The 13,576-nt window shown below is 37.5% G+C and overlaps 1 protein-coding gene across 2 annotated transcripts in view; it reads left to right on the top strand.

Moving 5' to 3' along the window:
* Positions 1-13,576, top strand: part of THSD7A (thrombospondin type 1 domain containing 7A) — a 299,368-nt gene that overhangs the window by 279,866 nt on the left and 5,926 nt on the right. For both annotated transcript variants that reach the window (XR_006740961.1, XM_045578315.1), the window contains exons 23-27: positions 1,509-1,682; positions 5,804-5,899; positions 9,244-9,326; positions 9,672-9,882; positions 12,966-13,053. Coding sequence is in view for 1 of the 2 variants with exons in the window: in XM_045578315.1 (XP_045434271.1) it covers positions 1,509-1,682; positions 5,804-5,899; positions 9,244-9,326; positions 9,672-9,882; positions 12,966-13,053 (652 nt within the window). In the remaining variant the exon portion in view is untranslated. The remainder of the gene's footprint in view (positions 1-1,508; positions 1,683-5,803; positions 5,900-9,243; positions 9,327-9,671; positions 9,883-12,965; positions 13,054-13,576) is intronic.

The following is a 13,576-nucleotide window of genomic DNA, read 5'->3' on the forward strand; positions in this document are numbered from 1 at the left end:
TACTTAAAAGTTCTTACTAAGTCCTTTTTCCATAGCACTTCCAAAATGTATAAGAATTTTCTGCCCTGTAGGATGACACTAGTTGAGAATTAATGACATACTATAATAAAGTCTACAAAAAATCACCCCACTTTACTATTATGTGTATGTATTTGTTGGTCAATAATTCATGTTTTTTCAAGACTTTCTTAATCATGGCACAAGAAGTTTGTTCATTAATCACGTATCCAGGCAACTTTGTGCTAATATTAGGCAACTTTAGCAAAATAAAAGGCTATATGAATTATTCATGTGATATGGCTGGAATAATTAAAGTGATAAGAACCTATTGTGAATTTTTCTGTCATAATTTTCTGTATCCTCTGAACAATATCACCAAGCAATCAGTCCTGAATAATAGATGGGAAAGGTGCAAAAGGTACATTTCATTAAATCCTCCCTGTTCACAAAATGCAAGATGTTGATGTTGAACACATGATGCACTATGGCCCAGCAATTCCACTCCTAGATATATACCCAAGAGGAATTCATGTATGTAACTTCACCAAAAGATTCGTACTAAAATGTTCACAACAGTAATGTTCATAATAAGAAAAATTTATAGCTCTCCACATGCCCATCAATAATTGAATGGATATCTGACTTGGGGTAAGTCCTACAATGAGAGGAAAGTACCACAATAACAATGAACAAATTAGAAGTATTATATACCAGCTGGGTCTCACAAACAAACATGAATGAGTGAAAGAAGCCAGACGTAAAAAACTACACATGGCACAATTCCATATGTAACATAGGGGGCTTCCTGAGATTCTGAGAATCCTCTGTTGCTTAATTTGGGTGTTGGTTATATGAGTATACAGTCAGGTTGTGAAGACTCAGCTATCTATGTGTTTATGATTATGTACATTATTGCATGCATGTTATTCTTCAAACAATAATTGACAAAAAGGGAGAGTGAATTGACGATGTAGATCAAGGAAATGGCGTGCATTATTGCCACTCCTGCAGCTGCTCATTTGGCTCCGGCTGCACACCTCTGAGAAGAACTAGGAATAAAGCATAAATGCCGGCTTTCTCAGACTTTGACTTTAAGCTCTTTTGAAATTATGAATACCTAGGAAACAAGTTTTATGTGTATTTAGATTTTCTTTGAGGAGTACCAAATGTTTAATAAACCTCTTTACAATGATAATGACAAGCATGGTGGTAGGTTCAATCAAATATTTGGTGTCTCTTAGGAGAGGGGAATCATAACAGACAGCAGTAGTTTACATTTGATAACATTACACAATGCATAGTCCATACCCATAATATCCACTCAGAAAATAACATTAATACAAATTTATAAAGCTACCTATAAACTTGGAAATATCAAATACTTATCTAAATATTACAAATATGACAGGCATACCTACAGGCGTTGCCCAGTGGGGTTAAAAATAAAATGATATCTGGCTGGCTATTCTTATGGAGATGGGTATAAACCACATGCCTATGTTTTGCAGGTGACTGTTATTTGAAGGACTGGTCTTCATGGAGCCTGTGTCAGCTGACCTGTGTGAATGGTGAGGACCTCGGCTTTGGTGGAATACAGGTCCGTTCCAGAGCAGTGATTATACAAGAACTAGAGAATCAATACCTGTGCCCAGAGCAGATGTTAGAAACAAGATCATGTGATGGTAAGTGGTATAATTCATGAAATATACTCATTTTAGTGTTTTTGTTAATAAGCAAAAGCCCAAGATATAGAATTTTCTGCTAAATAAGCAGAATTGGCCAAGATCTCACTTAAGATTGAGAATTGCATTAAGGGTATGATTATAAATTTTAAATATTTATAGGAAGAAAAAATATTACCACTCTCCATAAATTAGATGTTCAATATTGTGAAAATGTCTTCCACTTTTATGGGCTAAGAAAAGCTGAGACAATTAGCAGCTCATTATTTGTACACCTGTAACACTCCTGTTCATGTTTGAATCTAAAAATATACTCAATGTACTTAAATCAAAAGAATGAATAAATAAAAATTACAAATCTACAGCAAAAAGAGATTTTTACTAAATTTTCAGAAATTGACAAATCAAAGTACTGGTAAAAATTACTCTAAATTTGATACAAACCTATTTGAATATACATATCTGTAGTGTATATACATTTAGAACCATGCACCAAATACAAGCAAAACATGATATTTTGAAGAACCACAGAGCATTAAAATGTCATAGTTTGGGAATATAAATCAAGTCTAAATGAAACAAAATATTGCTGTGTAGTGGAGAATGTAGGGTTCAGCAAACAGCTCTCTCCTTCCTGCTTGTATTTGAAACGAAGGAGTATGGCATAGAATAGCAAACAGGAGTAAAAATATCACAATTTTATTAAAGTTGGAGGAGAAAGCTTAGAAGTTTGAATAAAATGCTTAAAATGAAAGCCAATTTGTCTGAAATAGAATTATCTACTTTGTCATTAGTTAAATCTTCCCAAATTTACCAGATAAAACATCCCATATGTCCTGGGAAAGAAGGGTCAGGGATTATAATAAATGATGTAATTTCCAAGTGAAAGAAAGAGAATTGTTTACCTAAAATGAAAATTAAATAAAATTATACTTTAATTACATTACAATTGAAAAAGATATCCTTCCCAAAGCACATAGAGAAGAAAAACTGAAAAACCACACTTTTAGAGTATTACATGTCAAATGTTGTATATTACTTAGAACTGAAATCCTTTCATGCTCAGATAGGAGGGAGAAGAGTTTAAAATGAGCTAAGCTTTTTACTCAATTAAAGAAAAGACAGAAAAGAAGAACAATGTAACCAATACAGATAAATACAAATTCATTGAGATAGAAAACAAAGAAGCAAGATAATCAACAAAATCAATAGCTTGCTTTTTTACCAAACTAGCAAAATAGGCCACCTCATGCAAAATCACTGAAGAAAATTGATATTGTTACAGATAAAATAGTGTTTAGAAAACTATCATTCTGTGAGTAAATTTTGCTAAAACTTAAAGACTATTTAGAATGTTATAATTTACCAAGAATAATAGAGAAGCCAAACCACAATTTTATAACTATTAAAAACTCAAATCTATCAAATATGTACTCACATATGCACACAAGGTAAAACTTAAGTGATTTGAATTATGAGGTTTGCCAAAATGTAAAGAAACATACACCTCCCATTTATGTGAAATCTTAAGTAGTAAAACAAAGTTGAGTGTATGTGTGGGGGGGGGGGGCAGCAGGGGGGGGGGGTTGTTCCTGGGGGTGCAGAATGGGATGGAAGATCTCCTAATATGAGACCAAAAACACAAACAAAACTGGAAAAAATAAAAATACCTTTAAACTTAAATCTTCTATACAGTAAAATAGACTATAAACAAGGTTACTAGACAAGCCACAGACTTAAAATTGGAGAGGTCAACCAAAGGACTTGTATGCATACATATATGCATAAGTGATAGACACAGACATCAGGGGGTGAAGGTGAGGATGGGGGCAGGACTGGGGGTATGAGGGGACAATGGGGGGGGGGTGTAAGGACACATTTGTGATACCTTAATAAAAAATAAAATAAAAGATACTCAGGATGTCAATTAATTTCAATGGATTAATGTCTAGAACAATTGTGAACTTTTTCAAAATAAGACTATTATATACTCTTAGCAAGTGAGGATCCCAAACTGCTCAATGTTTGTTAGTTTATTTTAAACTAGAGGGCCAGATGCATGAAATTCCTTGCAACCACTGCAGCTGCCTTGGCCCTCAACAGCCCTGGCTTCGTCCAGAAGGATATCTGGAAGGTCATTCGGCTGTCCAGTCTAATTAGCATATTATGCTTTTATTATTATAAACTAGAAGCCCATTGTACGATATTCATGCAAGAATAGGCCTTCCTTCCCCTGGCTTTGCTCCTGGCTGCCTGGGAGCCATCAAGTCTCCACTCTCGGGCCACACACTCCTATAGTTCCCTCAGTCCCCCTCCCTTCCCCTCATAGCAGGCATCCCCCACCTCCCACGGGCTGGTCACTCATATGCAAATTAGCCTGCCATATTTGTCCGGTTAATTTTCACACTCATTCCTGATTGGCTGTGGGAGTAGCAGAGGTACGGTCAATTTTACATGTTTATCTATTATTAGGTAAGAGATAATCATAAACCAACTATATGTTACTATAAATATTTCCTGAAAAATAATTATTTTCAAAAATAAAAAATAAGTTTAGTGGCAAGTATGATCTTGTTTTACACTATTTCAAATCTCTATAGGTAGCTTAAAGGAATACAGCTGAATTCCTTACCTGCTTTTGTTCAATCTATTGCAATTTTAATTTACTTTATGTACACCGTTGGGCAAAAGTAGTCGCTTTACAGTTATTCATATGAAAAATAATACAATAATTAATAAGTAATAATAAAAAAGTAAACTGTTTTTGCATATTCCCTACTTTTGCCCCTCCCCCCCCCCCCCCGTATATAAAAAAAAATCTACACAGATGTCACCTGCACATGCCCTAAAAGAATGTCAAAGTCACCTACGGTTCCTGAACCACACTCTAAGACTTGCTGTTCTAGAATAAAAAGCCCCACAATTCAATAAGAAAGAAAAAAAAAGTATAGATTTCAGTAGGAAAAAGGCCAAAAGATATACATGTACATGATCAATTCACATAAGAGGAAATCTAAATGCCCCCACACACCTTTGTTACTGTTTGATAGCTTTAGCAATCAGAAGACCGCAATTTAAAATGACAAGATAGCTTTTCACAAGACTGACAAAACATTTAAATCTGGACATCATAAAGGTCTGTGAGGGTGTAGAGCAATGGTAGCCCTTATTCTCTGCTGGTGGGTATGTGAATGGCCTTCTTTTAGAGGAGAAAAATGACCTACATTTAGTAAAGTTCCAGCTGTCTCTACGGTGATACCCAGAAATGTCCCTTCTAGAAAGTTACCTTAAGGATACACACGGAGGCTTACGTAAGGTTGACCACTGAGACTTGATATAATAGCAAAAATTGAAAACAACCCGCAAGTCCACCCTTAAAGGAAATAGTGCAATAAGTTATAGCAATTACTACCATGAAATTCTATATAGAAGCTAAAAATAAACTGACTATATCTACATTAAAATCACATAGAAATAATTCATCTGTAACATGGATTAAGTTTTAGAATGATTCAGGGTATAATACTTTTTAAATTTTGAGCCTGACTAAAAATAATGCCTTATATCATTTATAGTTACATATTTATAGTATATATATATCAAAAGAATATAAAAGGTCACAGAACAGATCTATCTACTTCATAATAGTGGGTATTGCTGGACAGGGATGGAGGGAGATCAGAAAGGAATGTAATAGGACATCAAGTTTATGTGTTATTTTTCACTCATCAACAAGCAAAAAAAAAAAAAAGACTTTAGCAAATATAACTAAATGGTAGTATTTGCTAAATGGCATGATGTGTAATTGAAATTTTGTAGTTATTCTTTGTCCTTGTCTAACTGTTTGATATTTCATAATGTTTCGATAAAATATAAAATTAAAATCTAGGTTTACATGAGATAGTATAACAGCAGATATGGACAATTACTTGGGATTTAGGTGAATATCGGAATTGCATAACATATGGCAACTTCAGGACAACAAATTGGCAATTGCATCATTTGAGATGGCCTTTTTATCACTTTTCAACTGCTTATAAATATTTAACTAATACTCTGTCTCCATGATTATCCTCCTGGACAGCACAATGCTTCTGTTAATGTGTATTGTGTCCCTGCAGATGGACAGTGTTATGAGTATAAATGGATGGCAAGTGCTTGGAAAGGCTCTTCCCGAACAGTCTGGTGTCAAAGGTCTGATGGTGTAAATGTAACAGGTAAACCTCCAATTTCTCTTTGTTCTTTGAAAGTTTTCCTATAACCCACGTGTAGTAGGTTAGAGAAAATAGTTAGGACAACAAAGACATTCAGTATTCAACACATGGTTAGATTCAAGATACCTGAGCTGTATATCTATCTGGGGCCAATGACCAATTACTTTATCTTTTAACATTTCAGTTAAATTCTTCCTCACCCAGCCATTTTAGACATTGCTGCTAGAATTTATTTAATTAAACTATTGTCTAACTCTAACAAATGATTATTGTAAGTAAATAATTCTCAGATTGTTTTTACTAGAAAATGTACATACTAATAACTCACTACGTGATAAGAAATAATCAATGTTTTGTTGACTCTATCTGTTTCTGTGCCTTAAAATGCAATACACTCACAAACCAAAATTCTTTCAAGGGAATATCCTATATAATAAAAGCCTAATATGCAAATCAACTCAACAGCAGAACAACCGGCAGAACAACCGGTCACTATGATGTGCACTGGCCACCATGGGGCAGATGCACAATGCAGGAGCTGCCCCAGCCCGCAGGCTCCAGGCCAACCAAGGTGGGTGCCAGCAGGGGCCCCTCATTGCCCCACAGATTGGCTCTAATCACCGACCAGGCCCAAGGACTCTACCCATGCAAATTTCATGCACCAAGCCTCTAATGATTACATAAGTCATGATACCTTGCTTGAATTCAGACATGTATGATTTATATAGTTCTTTTATTAATTAACTAGAGGCCCTGTGCACTCATATACTCAGGGTTAGGGTGTCCCTGGCCTATGCCCTTTCGCAGTCTGGGAGCCCTCGGGGGATGTCTGACTGATGGCTTAGAGGAGCGGGCCTAAGCCATCAGTTGGACAGCCTTAACTCTGCCACGGAGGCAGGAGAGGCTCCTGCCACTGCCGCTATGCTCACCAGCCCTCAGCCCAGCTTCTGGCTGAGCAGCGCTCCCCCTGTGGGAGTGCACTGACCACCAGGGGGCAGTGCCTGTGATGACCATCTCCTGCGATTAGCATCTGCCCCCTGGTGGTCAGTGCACATCATAGCGACTGTTTGTTCTGCCGTTCGGTCTATTTGCATATTACCCTTTTATTATATAGAATAGGGAAAACCTATTGTTAAATCTCCCGCTCAGAGCATCTGAACACTCACCCAGTCTGTCCCCACACAAAAATAATTATGCACCCGAAGAAGAAATCCAAGTGCAGAACTTTTGCGTGTCCTTCATACCCAAATTTACCCCAAAGAACTACTCTAATCTGCAGTGCTTAAAAGTTTCCTTATCTGAGCCCAGTAAAGGCAAGGATTCCTTTGAAGAGGTGAAAAAAAAAAACACAAACGTGGCTCCTGATAGTTACTGAGGTGAGGCACCTCGCAAATCTCCTAGAAAGAAACCAAGGTCGGAACCAGAACCTCAACCTCAAACATGTGGACCCAAAGATCTGTTGTCTCTTCTTAATTTATTTTTATAGATTTGATTTACAGGAATCTCCATAGCATAGCAGTAGCATGAGCACTGACAGCTATCTGTTCAGGGTGACCTGCTGACTTACCGCCATTGTTCTGACCCTCTGGCAGGGAGAAAGGTAATGTGCATTTGGGTGCCTCTGAGTCTATCCATTTATAAATTTAGCTGTAATATGTCCAGTAAGATAACAGGCGCAGGGATCCATGTGCTCTCTGGAAAGCATTAGTTTTTATATTGAATTTTAAATTACCTGGATTTATTGAAACCCAACTACTCATTTCCTCCCTATGAAAGTGGGAGCAGGATGTCAAACAGTATTCTTGTGGCGATAAGATTTTATGTATGAGAAATCTGTGTCAGGAAACCCTTGATAGTAACAACTGCCAGGGGACACATGCATGACCAAGAAAAGAGACCTTCCAGGAAACCCTTTGCTCTCTGAGTGTTATTTTCTGGGAGAACAATCTGTCCCAACCTCACCACTCTGAGAGAAGGGTAAGTGGGTCTTTCTGAACCGGAAGCATGGCCCACTCAGCTCAGTAGTTGGAAATGAATGTCTGCATTCTTCTTTAAGTTTTTCAGAGATAATTTTAAGCTTCCCCAGAGGGTCCTATTAGTTTTCAATGTGTTTTGTTTCCCAAGTAAGGATGCAAATAATACTTGTCTGCCTTTCCTTCTGCATGTTAAAAATCTCTTGTCCCCCTGAAATTGGGGCTATTCCCCAATGCCAAGGTAAGTCAATTTTTAGAGGACATACCTGTAGAAATCATATATTCAATTTCTTTTTAAAGCAGTATAATATACAAGATTTTTATTTCATACTACTGTTTGATACCAAAAAGCCAACGTATAAATGATTTGTGATCAACTTTATATGCATTCCTTTTCCATGTTTTAGGAGAGATACAATTCTCTATGAGAAGTAGACAATTCTGTAAAGTATTTTACCTACCTCAATGGACCGTTTTAATGTTAAGAATAGTTACCCTTATAAGAAACTCAGGCTGTTGTTTTCCTTTTTTTTTTTTTCTTATGTGTTTAATAATGTGACTTCCATGTGGCCATTTAACTGCAACTGCCTTGCAATGACTAACTGCTTTCATAACATTTTTTCTATGAATATTTAACTTATAATATTGAGAATTAGCAATAGTCACTCTGAGAAATTCCACAGGATCATTGATTCCTTACATAAAGGGAAAACTTTGCTTTGCTAAAATTCTGTTACACTGAACAAGAATGATTTGAAACTCCGAGTTCCTTCCATGTCACTTTATGACATCTATCCCTATCTTGATATAACCACGTAGGCACACTTGCTATTATGCTGGAAGAGGAGGAAACAGAAGAGGCATCAGTAGAGAGCTGCAATGTCAAGTTGAAACAGCAGTGCCAGCACACACTTAGTAGCTATATTTGTTTTCTTTCCTGTCCCCCCAAAATTCTTAAAATGATTTTTCTGAAAAAGAGATGCACATTATAAAGAATGCATTCATGTGGTAGACCATAAATTAAAGAGATATGAAAACTATTTCCTTGAATTAACCAAGAAAGGATTTTACCTTTAAGAGAAAATTAAATCTGCTTTAGAGTGCGGGACTTGGCCTTGGAAATAGCCTGTGTTCAGTCAGAGTTTTCAGGGTAGCAGCTATATAATCATCTGTTCAACACCTGCTCTTCGCCGTCTCTGAGTAAAGGCACCTCGAGTTCCTAAATACAATGGTCAAGGTTAACTAAATATTTCTCAGGAAAATCTGTGGGAGTCCCGGCATGGTTTTAGGGTTCAAAGACAAGCCCGTAACAACAGTGTATTCTTATCATTGCAAGAGACATGACTTGTCACAATGTGGTTTTCTGTTCCACAGGGGGCTGTTTGGTGGTTCACCAGCCTGATGCCGACAGGTCTTGTCACCCGCCGTGTAGCCAACCCCACTCGTACTGTAGCGAGGTATGTGTGAATCCATTAGGGCAGACAAGCCGCCTCCTCATCGTCACCCCACCGCCTCTTGTGCAGTCATTTCCCTTTACAAAAGGCATGTCTTGAGGCATAAAAATTCTAGTTTGGTACCTCTTTTATTAACATAAACAATTCAGGATGCCCGTGCTTCTATTGTTAGAATAAGCTTGTGTGCGGTACAAAAAGTGTGTTCTTTCTTTTAATGTAGTGAGACAGAAATTCCATGTAGCAAATTCCCAAAACAGTATTTCATTCAAGCCTTCCCTTCAAGTCAGGTCCGTTAGGCTTCCCAAACTCACCCGTGTGCAAAGTAGATCTCTTCTTGCTCTCCCGCAGACGAGGGCGTGCAGTTGTGAAGAGGGGTACACGGAAGTCCTATCTTCCAATGGGACGCTGGAGCAGTGCACTCTGATCCCCGTGGTGGCGATCCCCACCGTGGAGGACAAGAGAGCAGACGTGAAAACCAGCCGGGCAGTGCACCCGACCCAGCCCTCCCGGAACCCCGAAGGACGGGGCAGGACCTGGTTTCTACAGCCACTGGGGCCAGGTAAAGTGACTAGAAGATCTTGATGTAGAATTCTTTAATGATACACTTACCCAACACCAAATGATGACAAAATCAGCATTTTCATAGGAGCTACTTATTATTTCATTTTGTTCTATTGTTCCATAGAATCTTACAATATCTTTATCATCATTATGAAAAAAGCACTCATGCTCCAAGTTGAGAGAAATGAAATACCTTTCTTCCGAGAGAAAAAAGACGACAACAAAAATTTAGGATTGAGATTAGTTATTCAATCTCAGTCCTAAATTTACAAGTGTAATTATTTTCACATGAACAAAGAAATCTAACAAGGAAAATACTGATTGGGGGGTGGGGGGAGGCTGTTATCATTCATTACAAATAAAACTATAAAGACATTCAAGAACTTTTCATTTGAGCACAGAGCAGTAATAATTTGAACTCAAAATAGGAACATGAGGCATGTGGTTTCGTGCCAAGGGGTGGGGGGACACTAGGTGGTCAGACTGATTTCTGTGAGGCCTCAGTGTTAGCACAGAAGCTCAGAATCTATACTCGCACCAAACATGTGAGGGCAAGGATGGAGCCTTCCTGTCTAGATGGACCGTCTTGGAGACTGACCAGACCCTTGTCATATTAGGCTGCTCTTAATGGGTCTAGTAGTGGACTTGAAGCTTCTGCAGGCAAAGGCTTGAAGGCCCAATGAAATGCCCTTCTCACTGTGTACACTTTCTCTCGCCAGTGGGTTCAACCATACCGTGCCACTTTTTCTCACACCAAGAGGCCTCACTAGCTCATGACCAAAGGAAATCTCCAGGCAAAGCAGGGCATCGACTACTTTATAACTCTGTCAGAAACATGAGAAAGGAGAAAGAAATTTGAATAACTAACACATCCTTCTTTTTAATAGCATTAAGTCAAAACACTTACCCTGCCTGGAGAATCACTATTGGGTTTTTTTTTTGTTTGTTTGTTTTTTAAGTATTTTACACTCAACTACAGTCTTCCTACTTTAGTAGGTTTTTAGTTGAAAAAAAAAAAATACTTCATTTTGCAAACCCAGTTTGTCTGTGTAAACATGGAAACTCTCAGGGTTCAACATGGTGGGCCAGCAAGTGGCCATTAGCCACCTTGACCTTGATTCAGAGTGCAAGTGGGTCTCCTCACATCCAAACTGGGTTTTAAAAAGAGAGGATAGTAGTGTTGTCACACTTGGTTTAATATATATAGTTTCCCTAAAGTAAACATTTTACTATACTACAAACGTATGTTTAGAGCTAGGGGTGTCGAACTCAATCAGAGAAGGGGCCAAAATCTAAAATCCAGCCTAAATCGCGGGCCGAATGGTTTACTGAACAGTCATAAACTGTCATTGTGATGGAAACGCAGCGGAGTGCAGTGATCACAGCGCGGTGCGGGCCACATTGCAAGGCCTGGCGGGACGGATTTGGCCCGCGGGCCTTGTGTTTGACACATGTGGTTTAGACTCTGTTCTTGATTTTTGAAAAACCCAAATGATATTAATTAAAAAACAGTCGGGGCAGATGAACCCAGCAGTGGCACAGCTCTTTATATTTCACATCCTGGCTTAAGTTTTTTAAATCTTTAGAATTGACAGGAAATGATATTTTAAAAATTAACTTATTTCCAGCAAATGAAGTTTTAAAAAAGTGTCACAGTATTGATTTGCTTTCAGTGGCTTTCAAATGTGGACTAAACCAGCATTCCTTTCCCCAATCTATAGCATGACACTAGCATATGTTTAATTGCATGTATGCAACAGAATATATATGTTGATGTGAGGACCAAATTAAGCTGGCAAAGTCATGAACAGTGTCTTATGCTTGAAGTTTGTTCAGAACATAAAACTGAGAAGTTCAAATAGAATGAGATCAGGAAACCAAATGAGGAGGCCTGCCCTCTCTGGTTTTGTATGCAGATTCCCCTGCTATCCGGAAGGAGAGGGATCCTATGAAACTGTTCTTAAACCCCAAATGGCATAAAGAGGCAGTTACCACTAAATTATTGTACATGGGAAAAAAGTGTGAGCCGCCTCGGACCCAGAAAACCACATATGAATTTATACCAAATATGTTAATTATGTCCAGTCTTACACTAAAGGTAATACCTGTTGGAGCTCTCTCAGCTTTAGGACACATCTTGCTAACAGATGCACAAAGTAAATCGAGATAAAGCACAGATGCTCACACAGTTCAGAGCCTGGGCAGCTTGGTGCTGAGATGCTGGGTGTGGTTCCCTGGGAAGGAGCTTGGCTGGCCTTTGGCTCCCTGGGGGGCAAGCTGCCTCTGGAACACTCACTGCACTGCTGTTGCCTTCCTCCTTTTTTCATAAAACAGGAAGTCATCGGATTTCTTTCAGCTATCAAATACAGGTTATAATCAAAGATCATTCTAGAAAAGCAAGTGTACCATGAACTTAGGAAAAGAAGGGAATGTCTATAATAGAAAAGGTGGAAGTTATTTAGAGATCATTTTATATGTTAATCAAACTTGGTTATTTTTGCAAATGATATTTCAAATCAGCTCTAAAGGACTGTAAGCATAAACGAGATAGGAGACTATTACTTCTCCAAATTGTTAAATACATTCATTTTCAGTTTATCTGGAAAAAAATGTAAAAATGACCAAGTTGATGTGCAAATACCTGTCTGCATCAACTCTTAGTCGTGGGACTTCTTTGAAATTGCATTACAGTTTTTTTTCTTTTCTTTTCTCGTGAGCACAATCTCAAAATAAAATGAAACTCAAAAGAAAAGGCAGCATTATGCACAAATTGTATTTGAAGTAAAATTCAGATAAGAAGCAGCAGAAATTTAGATATAATAACTTGAAAGCTTGCACTCAAATTGAAAATATTACTTATTGCTTTTTAATTCAATTTTCATTGATATTCTATCTTTAATGAAGGAGCATCTAAGTCATAGTAGCAGCGTTGCATTAATCATTAATTGTGCCTAAGCAATAATTCACTTTGAGTTTTGAAAGGACTTGGTCGTATGTGAACTGGCCCATTGGTCATCGTTAAAGACTGTCATTTACATGCCAGACTAATGTGAATTAATGATTAATATCCATTCTTCTTAGATGGGAGACTAAAGACCTGGGTTTACGGTGTAGCGGCTGGGGCATTTGTGTTACTCATCTTTATTGTCTCCATGATTTATCTAGCTTGGTGAGTGTTTAAATATTTCAACATCTAAGAGGAAAAAATATTTCTCTTTTAGGGGAAACACGTTCAATTAACTATAACACAGGAATGGCAAACTAATGTCTCAAAAAAGTATTCTACATTTAGTTAGTATTCATCTGAAGTTCTACATAAACATAACTTTAGTCTTGGGTAGTCTAAAAACTACTAAATCGATGAGTCATTTAGTTTCTGAAAATGAGCCAGAGCTGCCTCAGGCCATCTTTTTAAGTACATTCTTTTTGGTTATGCAAGAGAAGACGCTGATGTTTATATTGAATTAATATCAGAGGAAGACATTATGGTAGTACCTGATCTTATTTAGCTGCCTTGCATTATTTATAAATTATGTATTATTTATAAAGGATTCTGGTCAAATATAAATGATTACCCTGTGATATCTGTTGTTAGTACTAGAGGAATTCTATTTGGATAATTAATCCCTTACAGTATACTCACATATTTGAAGGGTTCTGTTTCACGTTTATTCAAAAGATAGCAGAAAATT

Source organism: Pipistrellus kuhlii, unplaced genomic scaffold (genome assembly GCF_014108245.1).
Source record: "Pipistrellus kuhlii isolate mPipKuh1 unplaced genomic scaffold, mPipKuh1.p scaffold_m20_p_10, whole genome shotgun sequence".
NCBI classification, from domain to species: Eukaryota; Metazoa; Chordata; class Mammalia; order Chiroptera; family Vespertilionidae; genus Pipistrellus; species Pipistrellus kuhlii.